Source organism: Xenopus tropicalis, chromosome 8 (genome assembly GCF_000004195.4).
Source record: "Xenopus tropicalis strain Nigerian chromosome 8, UCB_Xtro_10.0, whole genome shotgun sequence".
Classification (NCBI taxonomy): Eukaryota; Metazoa; Chordata; class Amphibia; order Anura; family Pipidae; genus Xenopus; species Xenopus tropicalis.
In genome coordinates this window covers 77,986,378-78,011,781 of record NC_030684.2, presented here as the reverse complement: position 1 = coordinate 78,011,781, position 25,404 = coordinate 77,986,378, and the positions used below count along the sequence as shown (strand labels likewise).

Here is a 25,404-nt window from a genome sequence, read left to right as displayed (position 1 = left end):
CGCTCGCTTGGCGACATCGCCAAGCGAGCGGATCTTATAGTGTATGGGGACCTTTAAGCTTCTATCTAAAATGAATTTGCTAAGAGGTAAAACTAGTTTACTTATTTACTCATTGGACTCATTGATTGTAAGTCTTTTCATCAGGTAGGGAATCATTGTGATAAACTTCCTCTGGGCACCAGCCCAGTAGGGTATTTCATTTAGGGTACTCTTTAAACTATTGCTATCACTTTTTGTGAACAAAGCTGTGATTGGATGCTTTTTCCAGGATCCAGTCATATTTAAGATATGCCATTTTATACTTTTTTTGCTGAGGAGAAGATCACAGAAAAATGGGTGATTACTGTCATGCAGTTCTTCATGTTAACAGTATATGGTAATGGAATGTACTGGAATCAACGATTAAACTTTGCTTCCTTGTACACAGACAGATGTTGATTTTATGCAAACACTTCCTGACAAAGTGCCACGCCTCTGTTTCTGTATCTACCACATATACATCAACAATAAGAGCGGTACCAAAATGCCAGTACACTGAAATACAGTAATCTGTGATATTGTTTGCAAAACATTATTCCAGCTAAACAGCAAACATAACAAACTAGTTTTTCTTGGCAAAATATCTATTTACAAGTTAGACTGTGCAGTTAAATCTCACTGTGATTAACCCACAATTCCAGGAATTATGGGATGCTTGTTTTTTTTTTTCAATAAACAATAAGCCCATGTGTCAACATCAGTCAAGTTTGCCCTGCATTTTGGTTTGTTGCAATTTGGCTCAGTCTTTTGAGAGTAAGATGAGAGGGCCACACATTAAGTCACATTTTTGCCTCCAGCATTTCAAGAAAGAGTTTGTGCATGGGGATTCTCCCCTCCAGCCGGATCTGGCAAAAGGTGCGTACAGCCTCATTGGCTGTCTGGCGCAGCAGAGGCAAAGTCATGAGAAGTTTTCCAGAGCGGTGATTGTCCTCTCCATGGTTTTCCCTCTCGTAATCCTGCAGGGCCTCGTGTAGATGGTCTTGTAGACTCAAGACAGCCTCCATATTCTCAATGCTAGTGGAGTCTACCAGATAAAAAATAAGCGTTTTGTTAGTAGCATTAAACAATATTTTTGCCTTTTTGCTATTTTCCTCTGTTCTTCCATCCATATCTGCATTTATGTCATTATCACTTCTTTCCTCTTTACATTTAGGGGCCTATTTATTATGCAGTGTAAAATGAAATTTGCTAAAAAAAAAAGGGGATAAAAAGCTGTATGAAATAAATGGAGAAGTTTGCCATCCGAATGCCAGATGTGTGGCAAATTTTGGCCCCTTTTACACAGCATAATAAATAGGCCCCTTTGTCTTTATGCTTCATGATATCCAGCCTCTTTTCTTGACTTCATCATTTGCTCTTCTGAATGGATACCTCCTTGCTCTAATATATATCTCACTATTTATGGGAACTTTATTTTTTCAGATCTGCCTATATGACTTTCCTTTTTTTTATTTCCAAAAACTCTGATCAGAGAGGAAACCTAAATGAAACAGAAACATATTTGTATGCTTGTCAGGGGATGAACCAATGAGCAAACAGTGGACGTTAGCATTCAATATACTCATACTAATAGATAATAACTTCTTGGGAAAAATCTGGGTATGCCCTGTCTGTATTACAGCATCACCATAATTTTTTTCATAAAACAATCTAACTTCTGGTACCTGTAATGAGTTCACTCAGACGAGATTTTCTAAGGCTACCTACTCACAGGTGGTTGGAAGGAAGGCTGCCATTTAGTCTGATTTTCTGTACTCAACTAGACAGTGCCATATTTAACAATTAGTCTAACTGAAATGTACCAAGATGGATGAAGACAAATAATAAATTCAGAAAAAAAAAATGTGTAAATTAGTTTCCTGCGTCTCCTACTTGTCTCTGTCCCTGTGGATACAGAGTCTATGGAAGTGTAACCCACCAGGGTACAAAGTCTTGGTCATTGTGTACAAATATGCTGTGAAAAGGTTACTATGGCATCACTAAGATTATTCCTTGAAGGGTTATCCACACACACCTGCCTGCATGTATGAACATTTGTATGTATGTATGTATATTCTAGGGCTTTAAAGAAGAGTAAACCACGAAGAAGTCACTAATCAATAAGTTTAATGGATTATTTAATTATAAGGGGATCAATCTTGGAGTTGCAGATGCAGTAACCACTGCTTCAATATGGTACAGTCCATGCTGACCATTTTTATCTTTAAGGTTCTCAAACTAAACACACTTTCACCATTTTATGCATATCGTATCAAATGATATAACATCTGACCTAGAGGATGGATTAGAGTAACTGATTTGAATTAAAGTGGAATTAACCACATATTCCAACACATAGCTATTCATATGTCAAATGATTCATCTAGAGACTCATTTTTATAAAAGCTTTCATGGAGCTTTACCATAACTTTGCATCTGCCACTCTTTTGGGTCACTGTATAAAGGCAACATATAAAGAATTTGTTTTCCCTGCTGAGTTTTCACACTTTAAAAAATTGAATTTAATGTTTAATTCTGATAAAGAACACAGAGCCAAATAAAGCTCAAATCTAAATAAAGCTAATCCATTTGATGCATAGATCGCTTGAGGCTTCAAAGCATTTGCTTACTCTGCGAGTAGAGAACTCTCTCTGCCCCCCTTCCTGTTTTTGTCCAATCCATCCAGCACACAAAACACCCTGGGACATTATTGATTGGCAGTGCCAGACTCTAAGAGACGGCCATCGATAAAGCAGAGCTGCCTATTTGTAAGAGTCAGTGACAGATGTCAATAAAGAACCTCTCATGGCTTCAGTCTCACATGATGAAGAAAGTTGAAAGAGCCAAAATATAATGTTTTTGCCTGATTTACCAAATATTTTTAATTTGTCATTGCTTGTGCATGTGTTTGATTAAATTATATTGGTTTAAATTAAACAGTTGCAACATGCAACACCTCATCCCTGTGAGAAATTGATAAAACAAACTCACAATTCACTTGTATAATTTGTAAGCAAAAAACTCCAAACCAACTCAATTTGCTTATTCTATTACTGATATCCAGTGAATTTATATTCAGGTACTTGGATGATTAGGGCAGGAAGGGGTGTGTACTGGCAGGTTATGGCAGTCAAAACAAGCCAAAAAATAGAAAACCATAAGCAAAACTATCGGTGCTTTCAGCTAACACACATTTATTTATGGGAAGCCTGGTGATATTGTATTCTCTAATTGTGTATTCTGAACTCATGGATATTTTTAGTCCAATAGTCCTTCCAATGCCAGCACTGGGACACAGATTGTACTGCTAAAGGCATAAAATGTATTCTGAGAAAAAGTACATTTTATTTGTAGGGTGGAGATTTTTTCAGTGTAAAAAAATGACAAGATATATTTTTGACTATACTGAAAATTCACGAGTGTTGTGTAGAAAGTAAATACAGTTATTATATATTATAATGGACATAGTGTACTAAAAATTGTGGTAGTTACCTGAGTTGGCCAAAGCCATTGCTTTAAGTGTGACATATTCTTCCTTGTCCAGCCTGGTCTTTTTGTATTTCTTCACTAACTGAAGCAACACATTGTAAAGGTGGAGCAGCCCGGTGCTCCTGCACTGTTCTCTGCCAAGCAGAAAGTTTTCTGCCACAGCCAGTTCCTCGCTCAGTGTCACGGAGCGGAAGACTATCCCTAAGACGAGAATTTCCATCCACGCACTCTGCAGCAGAGCCATCTGGTCTGCAAGTGATAGTGCGGAGAATCCTATAGAGAGAAACACAGAGTTTTCATGTAAAGCAACTGAAAGAGACATTGTGTCAGTCTAGGACTGATATTGATATTGAGCAATATTAGAAGTTATATGGAGCATCATATAGAAAATCTATGAATAGAAGTAATTGGCTGATATATATAATATATATATAAAATTTAGAAACTACTGCAGGAAAACAAAGTTTTTGAATGGGTAATATACAGGAAGTTATGGGTTATGGCAGAGCAATAGATGGAAATATAGCCGATCAAATAATATACATACATACTAGTTACAGTGAGCAAACTAAAGAGTGATGGGGGTATGTGGAGCACTAGATGTTGCATAGAGAGCATGTATGAAACAAAAAAAGGCATGATTTAAGGACTTAATCATGGTTACAGGGGTAGGCTAAAAAGCAATTGGGGAAGAAATATGCATTTGGTAATTACAATACAGTAACAAAAGGCAGAGGTGGACACACTAAACAGGAATACTAGGTGAAATAGCACGTAGTTACATGCAAACGCAATAAAGAGTTATACAGTGTTTGGGTCATACAAATCATTCTGTATGTCATGCTGCCGGCATTTACATCTGTAAAAAAATTCACCTTCTATGGGCAACAGTATAACCTTCTATTCTCTCTGCATGGGATTTGCCCTTTAACAGCTTTTCATCTGCAGAATATCACAGGGGCACCGAATGCCCTCTCACGCACTGTTTTTATTTTTTCAATTACCTCCTCTTTGTGCTGTCATCTACCCATTACCTAGACTGTTTTTTTCAAACATCTGAATACAATTGTTTCTTTTTTTTATTGAGTGGTTAACTTAATTGGGAAATATTGGAGATTTTTATCACAGGAGGGAAGGGGCAGCCATTCTTGTTAACGGGGTCTACTGTGTCATTCTCAGGACACAAATGCTGAAGAGACCCTGAATACCATTAATTGGGAGATGGCAATCTGTCTCCTTTTCTGAGCCACTCAATAGATGCCAGCGCTGATAGCACAGAATCTGCCAGGAGGAGAATAACTGGAGAAAACATGCAGCCTTGTACAAAGTATTTTGTTAAACCAACATTTATGTGGTAAGCTAGTATGGTCCACTGTCTTTCTCTCCATGGAAAAAACACCCAAATAAATCAATCTGATCAAATTCCACACACCAGGGCATTGGATTCAGTGCCCTCTTCAGAGCAGTGCAGCCAGCCGTTTCTTGTAATATAGGATTTCTCCTTTAATTCACCTAATGCTGAAATGCAAATTTCTCTTCCCTGCTCTCCTTTTTCATATTTAGTTTAGTATTTGGTACTTATACTGTACCTATTCTCCCTTTTCTCCCTAAGTTTCTCCAACTCTGTTTCTTTATTTTGTCTTCCTTCTTTACTTATAGTAATGTGCACTCATACCCCATCTTAACTATGTAACTATGTAACATTTAAAGCTTCTAGAATATCCAAGACTTTTCTCTCACATTTTATCCACCCTTTCCAATTTTTAATTTTATTTAGTCCTTGGGTGAATATCCCTGCAGAATCATTTTGCTGTAGCTTGCCAGTGCCACTGTATAAACGAACCCAGGTTAAAGTCTGAGATAGATCTGCAGGTAAGGCTCCAATGCTACTAATGACTTTCAAGAACTCCCCATTGCATTAAAAGCAATACTTTCTTTCTGTGTTTTACCATGTGGGTTGTACCTTATATTTTACTGCTCGGTTATTCAGGTAGAAACACAGTGTCAATCTATTTGTATCCTCGAGCGAGTATATTAGGATACTTACATATATATTTACATAGGTTGCAGCCTTGTACCCTGGTTAAAGATCAGATCTGATTCCCTACCCACGACTCCATTTCTCCAAGCTACAATTTTGCAAAATGACTTACTATATATTTTCGATACCTTCACACCATGTTACTTGTCTCACTTTGTATGAGTCTAGATTTTGCCAACTTGTTATTTAATTCGCTAAAATTACATAGCATTATATATAAGATAGTTGCATCAACATGGGTCTTTAAAAGAGTCTTATTTATATATATATATATATATATATATATATATATATATATATATATATAGGTAAAGGATGTCGGCACTCTTAGGATTTCCACATAAAGTCACAAAAATAAAGCTTCTTTTTTAAATGCAAGTGGTGAGTTTTATTATTTCCAACGTTTCAGTCCTTTACTAGGACTTAAGTCAGGAAGTCCTAGTAAAGGACTGAAACATTGGAAATAATAAAACTCACCACTTGCATTTAAAAAAGAAGCTTTATTTTTGTGACTTTTTGTGGAAATCCTAAGAGTGCCGACATCCTTTACCTATCTGAAGATTTTCTAGCTCTGGCACCTAGGTTTATTTTTATTTTATGGTGTGCCTCCCACTCTGGACTGTATATATATATATATATATATATATATATATATATATATATACAGGTATCGGACCCCCTTATCCGGAAACCCGTTATCCAGAAAGCTCCGAATTACGGAATGCCCGTCTCCCATAGACTCCATTTTAATCAAATAATTCAGAATTTTAAAACTGATTTTCTTTTTCTATGTAGAAATAAAACAGAACCTTGTAATTGATTCCAACTAAGATATAATTAATCCTTATTGGATGCAAAACAATCCTATTGGGTTTAATTAATGTTTTATTGATTTTTTAGTAGACTTAAGGTATTGAGATCCAAATTACGGAAAGACCCCTTATCCGGAATACCCTTGGTCCCGAGCATTCTGGATAATGGGTCCTATACCTGTATATATATTGTGCAAAAAGAGAATTTTGAGAATAAATGACAGACAGCAAACGTAGTATGGTGAAACTCTATATCCCTTAGCAAGATCAAATCTGTTCCTTGAATAATAATCTCATATGTATTAATTTATACATGGGTGAGATAGTGGTTATGGGTACTGAAGTAAAACAAACCTGGAACGTGTTTGGCCCAGCCAATGGTCATCAGGAGTTTACGGTTGATGAGTTCACATAAAGTGGTCAGTGTGCGGAGGTCATTGTCAAGAACACTGGGGTCTGGAGTAGCAAAAATGTCTCCTGGCTCCACAAGGATTAAGTGTGACACCACCTTGTTCACTGTAAGAGGCAAGAAAGAAATTACTACAGTGACTTTAGGGGCTACTAGACCCCAAACTTAAAGGGTTACTAGACTCCAAACATATATTTTCTGGCGTAGCTACCAGGAGTGCAACAGCAAATTTCCACCATGATATAGTCCTGTTATTATATTACCCTCTAAGTTAATAAAAAACATAGTATACAGTATGAAGTAATACAAATCAGGTAACCTGGCATCAGAATCAGAGGAGTATTTTATTTGACAGATACACATATGACATCTTAACTCTTATAATTCTCTCTTATATTGCAGAACTGAACAGGAGTATATTAGTCATTTTTTAGCAACTCCCTCCACTACACATACTATCTATATACTTACTTGTCTTTTTCCCTAAGACTGAGTGATGAGACGTAATATAGGAACAGGGATCTGCTGTATCCACTTCCACAGGGCGTCTGTATTTTTGTCGACCGCCTCGAACACGGTCCAGCCGTACTCCTGGGAACAACATGTATGATTCATTTTCTAGTATCAGTAGTTGCCCTTTTGATCTAATTATGGACCAGGAAATGTATTTAGATGTAAGTAAAAAAGCTTTCCATTTGGTCCGAAACACATTTCTGTAGCATGGTGCAAGGGTGACGATACGGGCAGAATAGAAACCAGTAATTAGAAGCTGTATTTTTTCTTTGCAACATACATTGCTATACAAAGGTAAGGCAAATAAAGATAGTTTTAGAAGTCATGGTGGCCCTATTGTGAATAGTAAATAATAAAAATATTATGAAGGGCTTAAAGAGAGCCTCTAAAATTCACAAAAAAGACATCAGCATGCTACGCACCAGGAGATTTACATTAAGTAGCTATACCAAATATTATTCCCAAAGAATGCATATATACTGTATGCTGATCAGTCACTAATACCCTCTTAAATAGTAGTTCTCAAATTGTGGGGCAAAATGAGCCATAATAATGTTTGGTGTTATTCTAATATGACTACCTTCTTTCATCATGCCTACATTAAGGCATTTTCGGAAGCGGCAGGCTTGACAAGACTTCCTTCTTCTCTTTGTGATTTCACAGTCATTTACCACTGGGCAACTGTACTCAATATTACCTGAAAAAGCAGAACAGAAAGGTAGGGTCAACAGTAGCATACTGATGTAGCTGTTGTTATATGCAGCATTGAAAAGAAGTATAGTGAGTGGTTGTGTGAAGCAACAAAGATACTTATAGACTGGTTTTATATGAAGTTGTAGGAAAAGTAATTGCATGAGCAGTAGAAGGATTTCAATAGAGCAATCGAGAACTTAAAGGGTTATATGAGACAACAGGTAATGTCCCAGGTATTGTCAGATATGTAACTAGAATTTACAGGGCCTCACAGCAAAATCTTCCTAAGGTGCCTATAACTCCTGTAAGATTTACTTTACTGAAAATGTATTTTAGAAATTGAACATCTTTTAAGCCTCTAATGGACACCCACTCCTGGGTCCCAGCAATCCCAGAGTCTGCTTTCAGACCCGGAATTGTCTGCAGTCTACAAAAACCCAGGCCTAGGGTGGGAAAGATCTGGCGACAGCATGCCACCCACTGGCCGCATCGGAACTGAGGACAGGGCAGGAGATTTTGACAGTTGTTTGAACCTTCCTCCAACCTAGTCCCCAGTGCCAGTGATTGGGGTACAGGACCAGCAGTAGGCGAGGAAGGTGCAAGGGGGTGTAGGGGGGGTAAGGGCTGGTTTCATGAAATAACAAGGAAAGGTATAAGGATGAAATATGAAAGTTAAAGGTAAAAACAAATAGAGCTATGGTTATTATTAACAAGATATCTAAACCAGTAAAATAATCATTGACAGCAGTAGGTAGTATATGTAACCACTGGAGAAGTTGGAGGGTACGTTTTGGGATGTAGCACTTTTAATACAGCAGCTTTGAAGAGAAGCACTTTTAAGAGCACTGTAGAGCCCTGTATGAATGACAAGAATGGCATGCGCAGGAGGTTGGTGGAAATGATGGTTCAGTCTACTCTAGTTCCATCCCTTTCCCTCTCATTCCTTTGGGGTATCTGCTGCTTGTTTAATTACAAATGAGGGGATGAGGAGGCAGAGCCTAGCATATAAGGCAGAGCCTCCCCTGGGGGTTTCCGTGTTAGGATGTGTTGGGCTGCACTGCCACTCAGAACTCACACACTAATGACTATTGACTGTTTGCTTCTGCCTGATGGATTCCTCCTCGGGCCCCTGAATGGGGGAGAGTGGGACAGAGGCAATCAGATCCAGTGGAAACTTGGCATGTGTTCACCAATTAGCACTCTGAAGCCCATTTTATTGTTTATTAATACAGTAGCCATGTAGTGGTTGAAGTAAGCAATTTAATTTGCGTCCATTTCATAACTTGTAATACAAAATGATTCTCTGTAATACTATATTACACTACATATTGCATGTAATTCACCATTTAAAATGTTATTCTTGAACTAATGAATGTGTTGTATAAGTTTTAATATTGGTGTGTAGGCAGCCGTCTTAGTTTTTATACATAATCCTGTGCTTTCAGAAAGAGCCAGCACTGCACAATGCAACTGATTTTAGGCTATTCAGTCTGAAGAAGTTTGCACCTATTTCTCCTGCTTATGTGCTATTTTTATATCTACCACTAGAAGCATGGGAGCATTTTTAGCGATGCTTTTGCAATGCAAACAATTTCTGAGTTCATTTTGATCTATGCAATGCTCAAACCTTCTCCAGCCTCCAGGTAACCTGGGGAGAGAGGGTCTTAAGCTGCAGTGTCTGTCACATCTACTTGTGTGTTACCCACAACATATTTTATATGAGCAGAAACTGTGACAGGCCATTTGAACTAATGTTTTTTCCTGACAGTGACCGTAATACCCTCACATCCTCCAGTGTGCTGTGGTCCTTAGGCAAATGGGTGTTTTGTCGCCAACAAGTCTCACCATGTCCCATCACCCTAAAGCATTCATAGATTGCTAGGGGGGAATTTAGGGAGGTTTGACAAGTTACAAAGCTGAGGCAAACTAATGGCTAGCCAAATTTCAAAATTAAACATAAAAAAAAACTGTTTTCTCTTGTGAAAAACAGATTTCAGAACAAAATTCTGCTGGAGGAGCGCTATTTACTTTTCCCATGACAATTATACATGTGAGAGTTTCTTATTTATCCACCAACCCCCATCTCTGATTAAGATAAGTTGGCTACTAATGAATACAAATCTATTCTTGAGGTCTTATTTATGATCAATAAAGTAACTTCCTGCCTGGCCACCAATACTGGATGAGTAGCAACAAAGGTACAGAATTTATTACAACAAAACCCCTATTTTATGTATTTTAGGGGACCAGAAAAAATGGTGTAAAATCCAGGAAATGTATTATGTATTATATCTTGGTGGGACCTCAAAAAACAGTGTAAAATGAGGGAAAACTTAAAATCAGGGCATGTATAATTGAGATTTCACTGTATAAAGAAAGCTTAGGAGCTGGGATTTTCTGGATAGGGGATTGTTGCTTAATAAGATCACCATACCTTAAGACTGCTAAAAAAACAAATAAACCCAATAGGATTGCTTTTTCCACCAAAATCCAACTGCTTAGTTTGGATCAAGCACAAGGTACTATTTTATTATTACAGAGAAAAAGGAAATAATTAAAAAAATAGAATTATTTGCTTATGATGGCCTTTTGGACAAGTCAGCATGTTTCTACCCATATTGCAGCATTTTTTCCCATAAGTCCAGTACCATTGCAGATGTTCGGCGGTGATGCGCCTAATGCAATTGCTGATGCATTAAAACTTGTGTAGTTGCACATGGACATCTTCTGTATCAGACACTATTGAGCTGTAAATGCTTGATGTTTAGATGTTATATTTCTGGTGCTTGGCCATTTCTTTAGGCTCAGATTTGTATCAATTGACTAAGGCTGCTGTGGAAACCCTGGAGCTACTGCTACAAGGGTGGTGTTAAGTCCAGTGTTCCTCTGTGTCACTAGGTGCACTGCAAATCATTTGCAAGAGGAGACAGGATTAAAGTTGCTGTGCCAAGTGGAAGTGCGAGAAGTGTCTATAGATGCAAGTTCCTTTAAAGAATGGCATATATTTGTGCAACAACTGCAGCAAACTGTGCCTGCACTCTGCAGTTGTAAATGAGCCCTGAAGTATTCTAAAATGGGGATATTTTCTCGGGTATTCTGTATGTTCAGTTTAAAGAGCAACTACTTATTATATTGCATATATAACCCACAGATTAAAAAAACATAGAGGTTATTTAGACATACCCTTATAGTTTGTACTTATGAGCAAATGTAATTGGGTCTCTCAGTAGTGGCTTCCAGTAAGAAATTCCCATGGTTAGCCAGCCCTTACATTCAGATATCATTCACTTTCATTTACCTAGCTGTTGCTGAACTACAATGCTTAGAATCCTCGCCAGCCAGAATACACTGAGGCATGCAGGGATATATGAAGATCAGGAGAGCCATAAATTAAAGACTGTTGATTTAGTCTCACCAGAGACTGAACAGTATCATCATATTCCCCTGGTAGTGAAGTCTCTTTCTACACACCTATAACTAAATTGTTCCTGTAATCCTCAGATGAAGGAAGTTGTTATCCTTCTGCCAAACAAGATGATCCCATTAGTGATCAATAAACAGAATAACTCAGGGCGTAAGCTTGATGGGGAACATCAAAGAGGTTAAACTTTGATGCATTTCCCTTACACTGGCCACATTTTGCCTTCACACACAGATCAATAGGATTATTTAACCAATTTTAAGCTTCTTTCTTGGCCATAACATATGGATGCCCCCTTTTACTACTAGCAGACAGGTGCTCAGTGCACAAAGAGAAGGAAAAGTTGGCAAATGAGAAATGTAAAAAGATTCTGTCCATAGATGATTATTGTTAATGCCCTGCACAGACACATGTGGCATTAGGGTAGAATACTGTTTATTGGTAAAACAGAAAAAATGAACTGGAATGAGATTTTTTTTCCACCCCCATTTGGACAAAACAAGTAAAAACTTTATTTGGGCTGACTTTCTTCAAGATAAGAAACATAAGTTTTGTATCTTGGCAAGTATGTTATTACATCCTTTTGAACCCAAAATCACTACAAACTAATTCCTGACACCTCTTGTTTGCTCTTCCCTTGATTGTAAATGAAAAGCATACTGTTACACTTGCAATATAAATGAAATTATGCATGCTTTTTATAAATTTCAACCATTATAATTTTACTTAATCAAACATGCACAGAGGTTGAGTGGGTGGATGGGTATTTGCATATGGCAGTACAAAGGGTTATTAGCCTGGCACACAGGTTGCTTGCACAGTGAGTGTGCTTAGTCAATTAATATGCTGGACGACTTTGTAAACACTAAGCTATAGGTGTGGTTATTAGGTTTCCCACTTACAGTAAAAAATACATACTGGCATTAAGTATATTGAGCACTGATATATATATTTGACATAATACACTGGAGTAGAAACTTCTAGAAATCACACTTAGAGCAGTGTATATATTTGGTACTGGATTAAATGTATACCATTATTACTCTTTATACCATTTAATTGACCTTTTTCTATGGTCTCTTTCAGAAAGAAGAGAAATAGCACTTTTTACATTACATTACATTAACATTTATTTATAAAGCGCCAACATATTCCGCAGCGCTGTGCACTTGTGTTTTTATTCTATTCATGTAAACAAGGGGCTAACTCACACAGTGGAATACTTTACCCCTTTCAGACTTTTGGCTTATAAGGTCTCATTATGGTCTGCAAATGTTAGAAAAAACATATATGTTACTTACGCATTTTGTTAAACTGTGAAAGTATGGGTATTTTTTTTCTCATACTGTATTTAGTTTCAACAAACGATCAATAAAGATTTAATTACGTTGCTCTAACCTCTGGCCTCCTCCATCGTAGAACTGTCACACTACATTGTCTTAGTGCAGAACGTAAGGGCAGGGGGTGGAACCAGTGGCTCTGGGTTCATGTGAGACATATATCTATAGACAGGCTGCCATGTTACTCAATGGTCTATTAATATTCATGACTTTAGATATTAATTCACTCTCGCAGATTTTCACGCTAACTAGGAACAAGGTGTGTAAATAACAGAAATGAGTGGAATACATCACTGTTTTGAATGTTTTGAGTGCTTCCTATTTTCCAAGATATTCTAGCATATGTCATTATTATTCTAGGCCTGTGATGATCATGTTCAACACTGGCTCCATTAGAAATAAGGATTTGATGAATTGTTTAGGTGCCTATGTAAAGCTGGTAATACACAAGTTGCCAAATTAAGTGGATCTTGCCTGATCTTGTCACCTATCTCATGAGACAAATCAGTCTATGCAGGACTGTCGGAAGAGGACAACATCAACAGGACAATATGGTTTTTATCTGACAGGATGTTAAAGGAAGAAAGAAACTATTAATTAAGAGGAAAACCTGTGGGAAGCAAAATTGAGAAAATTGAAAAGTCCTCATCTCTACCTTGTATGGTGCGTTTGAAGAATGCCTTGCATGCCTCACAAGATGCTACCCCATAGTGATATCCAGAGGCTGTATCCCCACAAACAAGGCAGAGACGCTTGGGGACAGATCGTAGGGCACACTGTATTGTTGGGTCTTCTACAAGGGATGGTGGGCTGTCTGCAAGCATCTTATCCCCAGAGTCAGAATATCCCAGCAGGGCAGTAGGAGAGTCAAGGCCTTGAGACTGACCCCCAACAGATACTCCATAACTGCTGCTGGTGTCAGACAGTCCTCCTGGGCTGAAATAACCTCCAGTGTCCATCTGAAAGGTGGGGCTGTAGGGTTCAGCTTTCACCTGAAGGCCCAGGCTCTGGGATAGTCCACACAGGTACCTATAATTTAATGAAAATCACTTTGCATATTTGCATATGGAACTTATGTTGATCATTAGTTAAAAAAACAAACAACTTAATAGCAAGTCATTTACTAGTTATTGCACGGGAATGAATAGTTTTTTGGTTGCAATATTAGCGGATTAAGGATATTTTCAATGATGCAATCAGTCAGGATCAGTGCTTGCACTGGAAAGAGAAAAGATTTTATATTCTGTTATGCTTTATGTTCTATGGAGGTAATGTAATAAATGGTCTTAAGTGTGTTAGTTGTCTAAGTAACCCTTAGCATCCAAACAGCATGCAGCATTTACTGGTCAGCTATTTAAAAACAAATAGCTGATTGATTGCTAAGGGTTACTAAACAAGTGGCAAACTTAAAACCTTATTACATCTCCTAACAAGTGTTCCATTGTCAGGATTTCTTATGTGACCCATATGTTAATCCACCAGTAATGCTCTACCTGTTTCAGTTCTTTAAAATTGTAAAATGGCATTGAAACCTCAAACAATTTCACTGCCAGAGCATCTACAGGCCTAAAATAAGAAAGAAGCATTTAAATTGAAGGGTTAAAAATAGCAGCATTTGGCTGATCAAAATGCCTGGTAGGTAATATAATTTCCGGTCTTCATTTTGATAAAGATTGCTGCTATAACACGTTCTATGCCAGAAATGAAATGCCCTTCACCAACTCCCCTGAAGCATTAGCCACAAATTAGAGCATTAGATATGGTCACAGCACTCCCTCTGGCATTGCAGGATATATTTGTAAACTAGAAAACTACCATTCAACATTCACTGAGACTGGTACTTGCCAGTGCATTCTCTAACAAGTGTGTGATCCCAATCTCCAAGGAAAATTTGTTAGGGTCAAAGAAAAAGAAAATATCCCATAATATCAACTGTCTGTATGGAGAAGGAGGGAGAGAGATAAACACAGATAGAAGGTAGGACAGACAGAAAGAAACCCTATTATGGAGGCTTGACATGAAAGGATTGTCTGTCTTTCCCTTTCCTCCGTTGACGTCCTGATCAATACAGTTCAATGGCCTTTGAAAGAGATGCTTAACATAGATTCTATCCATTTGGATGTCAGCACCCTCTTGATATTGTTTATCCAATCACCGGAGCTTGTTTTGTTTGGTTTGAATTTAACACTCGTAAAGTGAAATACAGATAAAATGTATAGGATATGATCCCTGATCACCTATCTAAAGAAGCTTAATTGTAATTGTAAGCACTTGTGTCAGTGCATGTGCAGAAAGTGAGCGAATATGGCACATTGGGGATACAGGAGATCACAACTTAATGGAGCTGAGGCAAACAAAGTTCTTTGGGTGAATGCATTGTTCCCTGCACCCATTTTATTTTCTGGAGACTCTTTTTCAACACAAACCTCTACTGTATCACAGGACTGGCATTAGGGCACGAGAGTGAGGGAACAAGAGTACTTTTTTCCTTCACTATTATGTCTTTACATCATGGATATCCAATCTGCAACCCTTTAGATGCCAATCTACAGCCAAAAGTGTTAAAGAGGATCAGGGTATTAAAGTTAAGCAGTTGGAAGGTTACAGGTATCCTATGCACAATATTCATGCATAGAACTCTATTTCTCTATTCCCAGCCCTATAGTTGTACAGACATTATTGTGAATTACAGCTTCCCCTAAAATGCAGTTGAGGTTACTTCAATACAGTATGTAGAAAACAAGCACTGCAGGAGCTAGCAAAAATATTTGAGGGCCCCATAGGTAAGAATATATATTCTTGGTCCAGGTAGGGACAAGGGCAAACTATACCTCATAGAGCCACCATCTCCCTCTCCGCTGATCTTTACTATTAATAACTCTATCCAGGTCCAAACACAAAAAGCAGATTTCTTTGTCAACCAATAATCTAATTTAATTTAATTCTATTAAGTACAGAAACATTTAGTTTCCAATATCCATCAGACAAGATGTTAAAATATTCTTCAGATGAAGCGATGGCCCTGTATCACAAGAATTGTTCCGGGAATACAGACAAAATCTCCTTGAATGCAAATTTAATTGCTAGACTTTTTTAACATCAAATGCAGCATTCTCCGTCTAGAAGGCAAGGTCTCTACTTACTGCAGAGCTACTTTAGGTGATGTACCAATGTTGAGCATGGTAACTACCATAAGATGGATGGCTAGGGGTGCCTGCTGTGATTTGTAAATATAAAAATCTATCATTCTTCATCACTCAAAGCAAAATAACAAAGTCTCTTTCCTATTATTTGAAAACAATATCTACATGATTTGCGCATACGGGGTAATTTAATCTTAATAATAAAACTTAAAACTAATATAGGAAGCAAATCAGTAATGGCTTCAAGAACTAAAGAGGGGATCTTTGTGTGTTGCAGTAGTTCCCACAATTAAACACACAGCACTTGAAGTGCCAATTAGAGCTCCACCTTGGAACTTATAACTGACCAGACTCTGTTCATTTGGGTTGTGGGATAGAAATGATAGGATAAAATCTTTTACAAATATAATGGTTGGACTTATGACAAGTGAAGCTGCAGGTTCATGATTATAGATTCTCTTTTTTCTATAGTTATCTATAAGATTGTAAGGTCCCTCTTCATCACTTGTATCGGATATTGGCTGTTTTTTATGTAAAAATATGTATTCTTCAGTGAAAACTGGGCAGCATCTCTTATTAATGTACTTTTGTCCACAAATGTATTTTGCTTATTTGGCTGTGTGGCCAAATAACTGCTAGTTATTCCTCTGTTTTGAATGGTATAACAAAAACTCCCAGCGTATTAAGCCCCCCTCCTAGCTATGTAGGTATATGGTATTTGGGACTTAGCCAAAAGGCCAGTCAGGGTGAGATTTGGAGTGAATGATTATTTAATACACTAGATACACCTGGAAGAACAATAGAGTTATTAGTTTGGTTCAGTTGCATGATAATAAAATGCTCCACATGTATATGCATTTGCATGAAATGTCAAAGAACACTCTAACTAGGACTCTTGGACAAAAGTCACAGATGTATTTTTAAAAGCTGTATCAAAAACAATATTTAGGTTTTATCTACACTGTGTTAAACCTCTGGATTCATCTACTGGTGGCTGTACAGGTAAAAGCATGTTGGATATGCACTACAGCATGACAGTAGGGAAATCTACCTGCAAGTGAATGCCCTTGGAAAATATAGGGGGTTTGCGTGTCCCACAGTACAAAGTATCTGCAGTTAATTCAGTGAACAGACTAGCAGCGCTTGTCCTAGGTTAAATTCCAGCCAGGGCACTGCATCTGTGTGAGATTCCTGTAGGCACTGCAGTTTTATCCTACACTTGAAAAACATATAAGAAGGCTAATTGACTCCTCATAAAATTGACAATGCAATAGGGATGTTAAACTGTATCATTTCTATAAAGTGCTACGGAATATTCCAGTACTTTATAAAGGATAATAATAATTTATTGTTTTACTGGTCTGATTGCCTTAACTTCCTTGCTTTCCAGAATTCAATGTATTCTACTGTTTGAGGTTTATAACAGTACACTGACATTCCTCTTGATTCCCAGCCAACCCTTTCAGAGCACTGCCATTCTCTGTTTCATGCACATTCAGTTGGATCTTGCACTATATCTCATGAAGTTGAGTAGTTACCACCAGTGTTCTTCCAATACTTCCAAATCTTAATTATCTAAACATCAGGAGCAATCAAGGAGATTTAGGATTATCGGATAATAATATAATTTGTGGAAAATTGCAGATTTCATATTCGTCAAAGTCCGACAGATGGTGCCTGTGAAACCATTTGAACTACAGATCCTGCTACAGATAGAGTGAACTAACTGGCATTTCTTACACATCTGATTGTGTTCAGTTTCTTACATAGGCAATCCAGTAATTATCAAATATCTAAAGCTCTCATTTACAAAGTCAGTACCATGATTAACCCAATGGAATCATATACAACATTTAAGTGCAAAAAATGTTTGCTTTTCCTTAACTGTGTAAAAAGTTGAAATTTTTTTAACAAATAATAACAGAAGTAATATTTATACAATGTACAAAGTGGTGGATTCAGGACACAACCTGGATGTAGAGCGAAAACACTATAATATCCAGAACAAACAAGAAGGCAGAGACTTGGCTGTGGCAGGGCAGATTCTGCTAGTTTTTTTTTGTTTTCAGTTTTTAGTTTAAAATAATTTTCTACCAGTGCCCGTTTCTGTATCACAATACTGTGTTTGAAGCTGACAAAGTTGTATTTCTGTTAAATGGGAAAATAAAATCCTGTATGGTTATGTTCAGCCACAATAAGTTTCTGCAGATAAGTTATTCACTACTTACGATATTGGATGGTCCTTGTCCTGCTGGTTCATAGGTATATCTAGCCAAGAAAGTTCTAGGTAGTCCATAGATAGGGGCAGGTTCTGTAACCCTGACTGACTTGTGAGACTCCAGGCAGGAAAATGCTCTGCTCATCCAATGTCCAACACACTGTGCTGGGTGTCACTGCACCGCTCTTCCTCCATCCTTCCCTCCACCCCTCCCGCATGGATTTGCATAGGATGTGCTGGGGGGATAGAGGGGACACAGCAGGCTGCTAGCTATTTGCAGGCATAGCTCTGTAGGAAAGAATAACCCAAATCTGCGGCAATCACCTAACACAAGATGTTGGCATTTTAGTGCAGGTATACCCACCCAGTGGCAAAGCAACATCTCCCAGCAGCAGATAAGCCACATATTTTCTTATGAATTTTATAAATCAATGAGGCTAACTTACAACCTGAATTCAGTATGCCAGTAGTGCAATGGGGCAATTAAGGTGGCCATTGGGGGGGTAAAAGGGTAATTTATAGAAAGGGTTGTTTACTACTGACCTCAAATGCTAGAGCACTAAGGGGTACAAAAGTGCAGTACTGGCAACCCTGTCCCCTCCTTTTCCACCCTTTGCAACCGATCCTATGTTTGCTTTTAATATTCTAATAATACTAGGCCAGCTAACTGCTGATTGTTTTTTCTGGGTTACTGTACCCACATAAATTTGTTACTACAAACTGACACCCTTTTATCAAAGTTCCAGATAAACACCATTGTACAGGTATGGAACCTGTTATTCAGAATGCTCAGGATATGGGGTATCTCCTTAATTTAGATAACCATACTTTAACCTGTCTGCTAAGAATTAAATATGAAATAAACCCAATAGGACTGTTTTGCCTCAAATAATGATTAATTATACCTTAATTGGGATCAAGTACAAGGTACTGTTTTATAATTACAGAGAAAAATCATTTTTAAAAATTTCAGTTATTTGATTAAAATAGAGTCCATTGGAGAAGGCCTTTATGTAATTTAGAGTTTTCGGTATTACAGATACTATACCTATATTTGTTTCATTTTCTTGCATTTCATGGATATAAAAGTCAGTAAAAAGTGCTGATTTACACAAAGACAAAATCTATTATGGTTAAGTGGCATGTTGTACAAAGTTTTGCCTTGTTGCCCACACTGATTAGGACGCATGCATGTGGAATTGCTCCTGCTTTTAGAACAATTCATATAAGCCCATAGGTTGCTGGTGACCCTGTTACCCATTCACTGCATTTGAGCATTTAGGACATATGCCCACGCATGTGTTAATTAGTTCAATACTTCACTACTCACAGGAGTGGAGAGCAACCCTAAATGCAGAAATAAATAGATCAAGACTTATTTTTATGCATTGAGCATCGGTCTCTTCCCTGGGGGTACAGACCCACAGCGATGAGTGAGACAAATTAACACATGCAGTGCTGTGAGGTGGAATATATTGAAAAGTAGCTCATAGCAATGACACAAGGAAATGCTATTGGGTAATTGCCCCAAAGGGCTTTCATGTCTCGTTTAATTTCCTGTCTCGTCCCATGTTTAGCCCACTTGGAAATTCTATAATAAAAATAAAAAATAAAAATAATAAAGAATAAATAAGATAAAAAAAAGGCTAAGATAGAGCTTATAGCAAACCTGTCACCAGGCAGAATTACTAGGAAAGATTAAAAATAGTTGTAAACTGTGATTGTGGGGTAAAAACAAAAATAAGTTGCTTGAATGAGCTGCATTGTGCTGGCTGCCCACCATGGCCCAAAATGAAGGCCTTTCACAGCAGAAGACAAAACTTTAGTATGAAATGACCAATAATCATGGGGGTAGTGGTTAGGGTTACCCCATTTTCCAGAAAAAATACCAGCTTTTCTATATTTTATGCTTCTTACTTATCAATAACATTGTCATCAAACAGCATGTTTACCTTCCAGGCCAATAAAAAAACATGCAAAGAAGGAAGGAATACTTTTACAGGGGCCCAAGGATCTCAAACTAGCCCTGAACAAATCCTTAATAATTTATATTTTTATATAACATAGTAACACACTATTTTTTTCACTGTCTTAAGGGACCAGATTACGTTTTAAAGGAAAACCCTGGACAACAATTTCTATTAAGAGCATCAGTTAGGGGCACTGGAGAAAGAAAAACAGTAAATGGGACCAATGGAGTAGAAAGTAGCTAGTGATAAATTTAAAGCTTTAAATAAGTTTATGTTTGTATTATTGTAGGAATGCACCAAACCCAGATTTTTGGGTTTGGCCAAACCCCCAAATCCATCCCAAGGGAATCCCCACCGAATCAGAATCTGGGAGGGGTAAATGTCGGCGTGCACAGCGAAAATTTTTTCCCTTATGCGTTCACGTGGATATTTATCGGTTTAGCCAGGACCATGGATTCAGCCGAATCCGAACCCTGGCGAAAAAGCCCGAATCCTGGCCGAATCCTGAACCGAATCCTGGATGCGGTGCATCCCTATATTATTGTTAATAAAACCCATTTACACTATTGAAGATATAGATTACATACAAAAAGCCAATCACTCTCAAAAAACTATGTAAAATTCACTATCCTTTACTTATATAGCACTCAGAGGCGGCCAAGCTGACCGGACGCCCTAGGCAACCCAGTTGGCCACCTTGCCCCTCCACATGTACACATAGAGAAGCGCATGCGCAGTGACTTTCTGGGGGGGGGGGATGTCACACAATGACGACAAGCACCTAAGGCAATAGAGAGCAGACTAGGGGCACTAGGCACAGGGCTTAATATAAATATGACCCTGCCTGCCCCTAGTCCTGGCCCTGATAGCACTGACCTGTAATACAGGGATTTCAAAGAGCTTGCAATCTCTGGTCCCTTTCATGTATCCACACACAAATTGATTTAATAAACCTGTCTGTATGTTTTATTATTTCATGCTGGAGGGGTGGTGCTGCATCAATAGTGTAATTTTTAATTCCCAAATAAAAAAAAAAAAACTATAAAGTGCCACACACTGCCATCTGTGACAAGGTTATCGCCGTGCATGGCAGGAGTGGCCCTGAACCTTACAGCTAGTCCCCTCATGGGAATCAAACTTAGAACACCCTGTGCCATGTGTTGTAATTTTACTATATTTCTGACCATCCTTTCTAATAACTTAATACCATCCTTTCTTATAACAATACATGATATCCTTACAGGAAATCTGTGTTAATCACAAAACAAAAACTGTATCATTTCTACAATACCTTTGTATTTGTGTTTTTTATTTATTATTTTAGGAAAGCTGTGTTAAACTGTCTGTTGAATGTCTCCTATTCATATTAACCCAGCATTTACATAAAAAAGTTGAGAGTAGGGTTCCATCTAGAGGCCAACTGGAAAACTGCAGCATCTCACAAACGCCACAATATGCTACATAAAGTGGGTCCTTTATTTAACACCTTTGTCTGTAAGAGCTTGTACAGACAAATATTTTTCCTGTGATCCACTGTAGTGGTGTTCTCCTCTCATCCACCACAGGTGGACATGCACCCCATTCTTCCTTATGGGGCTGTACTAACACAGACACATGTAAGCGCTGAACTCAAGTGGAACTTGTCAGTAAGAGCCCTTAGTTAGCCAAATCATCGAGGAGGACTTAATGGTATATATAAATAATAAACATAGTTGATGAATGCAATGCCAATCAGTAGCAGAAGGGTCAGCAAGATATGTCCTGTATTAAAAGGGGTAGAGATTCACAAAAGGAGGGAGTCATTCTTCTCCTTTACACTGGTAAACTGGATTCTCTCTTTGGTTGTACTGCACTGCAACTATGACTCTTGTAACATCACCAAGGAGAATTATACTTAACCATAACAAACAGATAATATATATCCTTATTCAGATATACATATCAGAAATATGGCCCTTATATATATTTTTACCTTGATGCACAATCATTTTTGTGCTCACTCACTGACAGGAAAAAAAGGTTCTAACTGTAACAGGAAGAAATGTGGGAGTAAAGTCATGCCTCTGTCCCTTAATTGGTTGCTGTAACCTAGCATGTATGTGTGCCTCTGTTTTTTTTTTGTTTTGTTTATAATATACATGATATACTCACTGGAAACTCCCTGCTGGTCTTTTCTACTTTCATAGGCCAAGTTTTACTGGGCACAAGGGTAATTGTATTTGAATTGTGGTGCGTGCTGTCTGCTGCATTTTATATATATATATATATATATATACAAATTGCCAGTAAGCTGCACACCATGAGATACAGATGATACCTGGGTGCCAGTGCAAAAAATAGTAGGTATACAGATATAGAGTAACGGCACACGCAGGAATTTTCATGCAGGAGTCGCAGAATTAAATAAATATGAGGTTTTATTTAGTCCAACGTTTTAGTTCCTGATTGAAACTTTTGTCAGGGACATTCCCTGACGAAAGGGCAGTTCTGGATGGAAGCATCTAGATTCAGGCCTCCCTCTCTTCTCTGGGTTTTGTTCTGTGTTAAAATGGCAGGGTTTCACTTTAGGACAAAGTACCACAACACAAATGAAATTGTTGGCAGGCGAATAGGGGCAGCTGTGCTGGGCCCTGTGCTTGGCAAAAAAGCATTAAAACTAAAGATACAAATACAAGTCACAGAAACTGTGGTCTTCAGTAAATTACTATGTACTGGTGTTGAAATGTTTTTCCGTGAATTGTAACGCAAGTTTTCCATTGTGTGAAAAGCATCTCTTTCAGGTGCTTCATTACATAGTGCGATTTAACAGACACAAGCCAGAGTTGGTGCAACATACTAAGGGAACCCATACCTCCCAACTGTCCCGATTTTTGCTGGACAGTCCTGATGTTAACAGCTCAGCCTGCAGTCCTGGATTCTTACTGAAAAGTCCCTCATTTTCCTTTGATCTCCTGCACTGAACACTAAAAAAGGTACAATGTTTCTCAAACTAAACTAAATAAGTAGCTCTTGGCAGAGAGCCCAGAAAAGCTAACAGACAACACCTGCACTTAGATACAATTGTAACTAATGAGCTAAACAGGTCTATTGGGGGAACTGAGACTTGCAGCTCAAATGGCAATTTCACCTTTTTAGCAATACTATATAAAACAAGACCCCAAAACCCCCAAAAATGTGTTCAAAGTGCCAAAATAACCTGCCAAATTTTTAAAAATGGAAGTGGTATTTAGGGGGTGTGGTTGCAAAAATGGGCATTGTCAAAAACCATTTAGCCGCGCTTCATGCGTCATTTCTTGTTGTTCTTCTTTACATTTTCCAAATGCTGGGAAATATGGAACCCTAGTAGTAACACCTCTTCCAGGTAGGTGGTAATTCCAATGTTCCCTTGCATCCATGTACCCTCTGCCTTGCACCTTACTAGCTATTCACCAGCATAGGCTGAACCAGCAAAAGGTGTATAAATTGTCAAGAAAACCTTTGTTATTATAATTTAAATGCACACAATTTTGCCTTCTAGTATTTTAGCCTATTACTAGCAACTTGTCAGTGTTCATATTTTTTTATTGGTGTAGAATTGTTTGCATTTAAGCAACCCCAGCTACCAACAAACTGCTTCTCTAAGACCACTATTTTTATTGATAATTTTATTTTGAGCTGTTTAAATTAAGCAAAAAATGACTTACAATAACTCATTCCCAGAAAAAAATAGAGGTGGATAAGAAATTCTTGTCTCTGTTCTCTAGGTTGAGAACCTGCTATAAAGAAACCCTCTTAAGGTGCAGCACATGTATGTGATGTAGTGTGTGTGTAACTAACAAAACTTGCAGCAAGACACTAAAACGTGAATAATAAAGTAAAATAAATAACCCATTTTCTATATTTTTTTTTAAACCAGTCATGCACTAAATGTAATACCTATACACACAATTTAGCTACTAACAGTACACTTGTTGGATACATTTAAGAAGAATTAGACATTGATATAGTCTTGGCATTGTGCAGGGCATGAGTGAGGCAGAGGTTTCTGGCCAGGAGACTTTTGCAAAACAGTCATACTACAAAGTATACAACATCCACAGCAAGGACTTACTTTTCCATTCATAACATTTTCCCAGCCCTCTGTAAATCATCACTCTTGCCAATAAAATATTCACACAATAATAATAAACCTAAAAGTATTGATCAGTGGACAGGATCTGCACTTACATGTTCACAGTGCTCCGGCCAAGCCCGCGGATGCAGATGAGTGTGTTTGCTCATCCTACTCCTCCCAGGTTGACAAGATGGGCAGCAGGACAGAGATAATCCAATTAGGCATTAACAACAGGAATAATTCAGGTGCTCTACACACTGCGTCTAAGCACATTACAAAATCATCTTGCACACATAAGGTACACAATGTGAAATTCCCTGTTTTAGTATTTTAGGCCATATCAATTTGTTATACAGCAAGCAGAGTTCCAAGGCTCAAATCTTTGTGATATTTTTATCTTGAAAGAAAAACAGATTTCAGTCCCCATATTCTGTGAGCTGCCTTTTATAGCAATAACAGCTTTAAAGAAGAAGGGAAAGGTACAATCACTGAGGGGGGGTAGCAAAAATATTAGACCCCCCCGTAATTGTAATCACTTACCTGATACCCCAGGCCTGATACCGCACCAGCCCCGGGTAGCTGTGAGAGAGCGATCCTCTTCCTTCTTTTACCTTCACATCGTTTGCACATAAAAAATAGAAAAGCTGAACTTTGGCACATGTGTTGGCTCCATGATCACGAAGAAAGACAGTAGAAAGAAGACTGCAGGTACCCCAGGCCAGTGCAGTTTTTATATAACAGGAGCACCAGCCCCAGGTATCAGGTAAGTGATTACAATCAATGGGTGATGCCTAACATTGGCACCCTTGTGATTATAAGAGAAGGAAAGTTGCAGGGGATGCCAATTTTTAAGGCACCCCCCAATGATTATGATTGCTAACCTCAGACTAGTCTGGTGCTCCTCTTCCCTAATAATCACACTGGCCTTGTGTGCTTCATGACATCTTTTTCTGTCAGGATCCTTGCTGTTGCCCTGTGCAGTAGACCAAAAATGTGGCTTTTTTCCTCTATGTTCCAATTTTACTCTATTGTGCATGTGCAAAGCCCAGGGTATCCTGGGGACAGGAGACAAGATGGCAACATAGGGTCTGTGGTTAGCAATTAGAATCACTTGAAGTTTTTCTTTCTCCTTTTGGTTAAGTACATACCGAGGTTGTGTGCAGTTTGGGAATGATAGCCAATTTTGTTGGGGATGGCCAATGGGAAGAAAAAAAAAGTATCTTGGCTGGAAGACAGCTGACTTG

The 25,404-nt window shown here is 38.1% G+C and overlaps 1 protein-coding gene across 3 annotated transcripts; it reads right to left on the bottom strand.

Annotated features, from left to right (window-relative positions):
* Positions 1 to 25,404, bottom strand: esrrgr (estrogen-related receptor gamma-related). 3 transcript variants are annotated; one of them, XM_031892097.1, is made up of 7 exons: positions 24,701 to 25,404; positions 13,392 to 13,765; positions 7,863 to 7,979; positions 7,241 to 7,360; positions 6,715 to 6,876; positions 3,511 to 3,780; positions 1 to 1,063 (listed from the first exon to the last, which is right to left on the bottom strand). In XM_031892097.1, exons 2-7 carry the CDS (start codon positions 13,693 to 13,695, stop codon positions 819 to 821), a joined length of 1,218 nt encoding a protein of 405 aa, XP_031747957.1. In that variant the 5' UTR covers positions 13,696 to 13,765; positions 24,701 to 25,404; the 3' UTR covers positions 1 to 818. The 3 variants fall into 3 exon arrangements, with proteins under 3 accessions (XP_031747957.1, XP_012825111.1, XP_002938860.2); XM_012969657.3 differs by lacking the exon at positions 24,701 to 25,404 and adding an exon at positions 24,274 to 24,657; XM_002938814.5 differs by lacking the exon at positions 24,701 to 25,404 and adding an exon at positions 18,108 to 18,300.

What these genes read in the sequence shown, in the direction of transcription:
- esrrgr (XM_002938814.5), bottom strand. Translation starts at nt 18,175, where the DNA reads ATGGACTACCTAGAACTTTCTTGGCTAGATATACCTATGAACCAGCAG. An exon ending in GACAAGGACCATCCAATATC is followed by an intron (nt 13,766 to 18,107) that starts GTAAGTAGTGAA and finishes ATTAAATTATAG; the next exon opens with GTACCTGTGTGGACTATCCC. An exon ending in CTTCAAACGCACCATACAAG is followed by an intron (nt 7,980 to 13,391) that starts GTAGAGATGAGG and finishes CTGCTTTTTCAG; the next exon opens with GTAATATTGAGTACAGTTGC.